Here is a 449-nt window from a genome sequence, read left to right on the forward strand (position 1 = left end):
TCTCCCCCACCCCGCCCCCCGCCCCGCCCCCCAAAGTGAGCCAAGCGGACGCGTGCGTTTCTTTCCACACTTTACTGGCTTCCCAGGACTTGGGGCCGGGGCCGCGGGGCGCAGGCGGGGCCCCCCACCCGGGGCTCAGGGGTGGCGGGCGCTAGTTGGGGCCCGGGGCCACCTGGGAGATGGTGGTGGCCCCGAAGAGGGGGCTGAGCAGCGCGTTGTTGTGCACCGCCATGTCCACCAGCTCCGGGGTGATGTGCGTGCGGCCTCGGTTCCGGGCCTCGTCGCCCGCCAGCTGCAGCACGGTGGCCGTCAGGTACTGGATGATGGCGGCGAGGAAGACCGGCGCGGACGCGCTCAGGCGCTGGGAGTAGCGGCCCTCTCGCAGCAGGCGCTCCACGTGGCTCACGGAGAACGACAGCTCGGCGCGGGCGGTGCGGGAGCGGGAGCGG

General features: G+C 73.7%; 1 protein-coding gene across 1 annotated transcript in view; it reads right to left on the reverse strand.

The window, feature by feature from the left end:
* Positions 1-124: 124 nt before the first annotated feature.
* LOC101625220 (histone H2A-Bbd type 2/3) overlaps positions 125-449 on the reverse strand; it is an 8577-nt gene continuing 8252 nt past the window's right edge. Inside the window, exon 3 of the mRNA XM_004695204.2 lies at positions 125-448. Within this exon, the coding sequence (XP_004695261.1) occupies positions 152-448 (297 nt within the window). The 3' untranslated portion in view covers positions 125-151. The remainder of the gene's footprint in view (position 449) is intronic.

This window comes from Condylura cristata, unplaced genomic scaffold (assembly GCF_000260355.1).
Source record: "Condylura cristata isolate star-nosed mole 26May11 unplaced genomic scaffold, ConCri1.0 scaffold00057, whole genome shotgun sequence".
Taxonomy (NCBI): domain Eukaryota; kingdom Metazoa; phylum Chordata; class Mammalia; order Eulipotyphla; family Talpidae; genus Condylura; species Condylura cristata.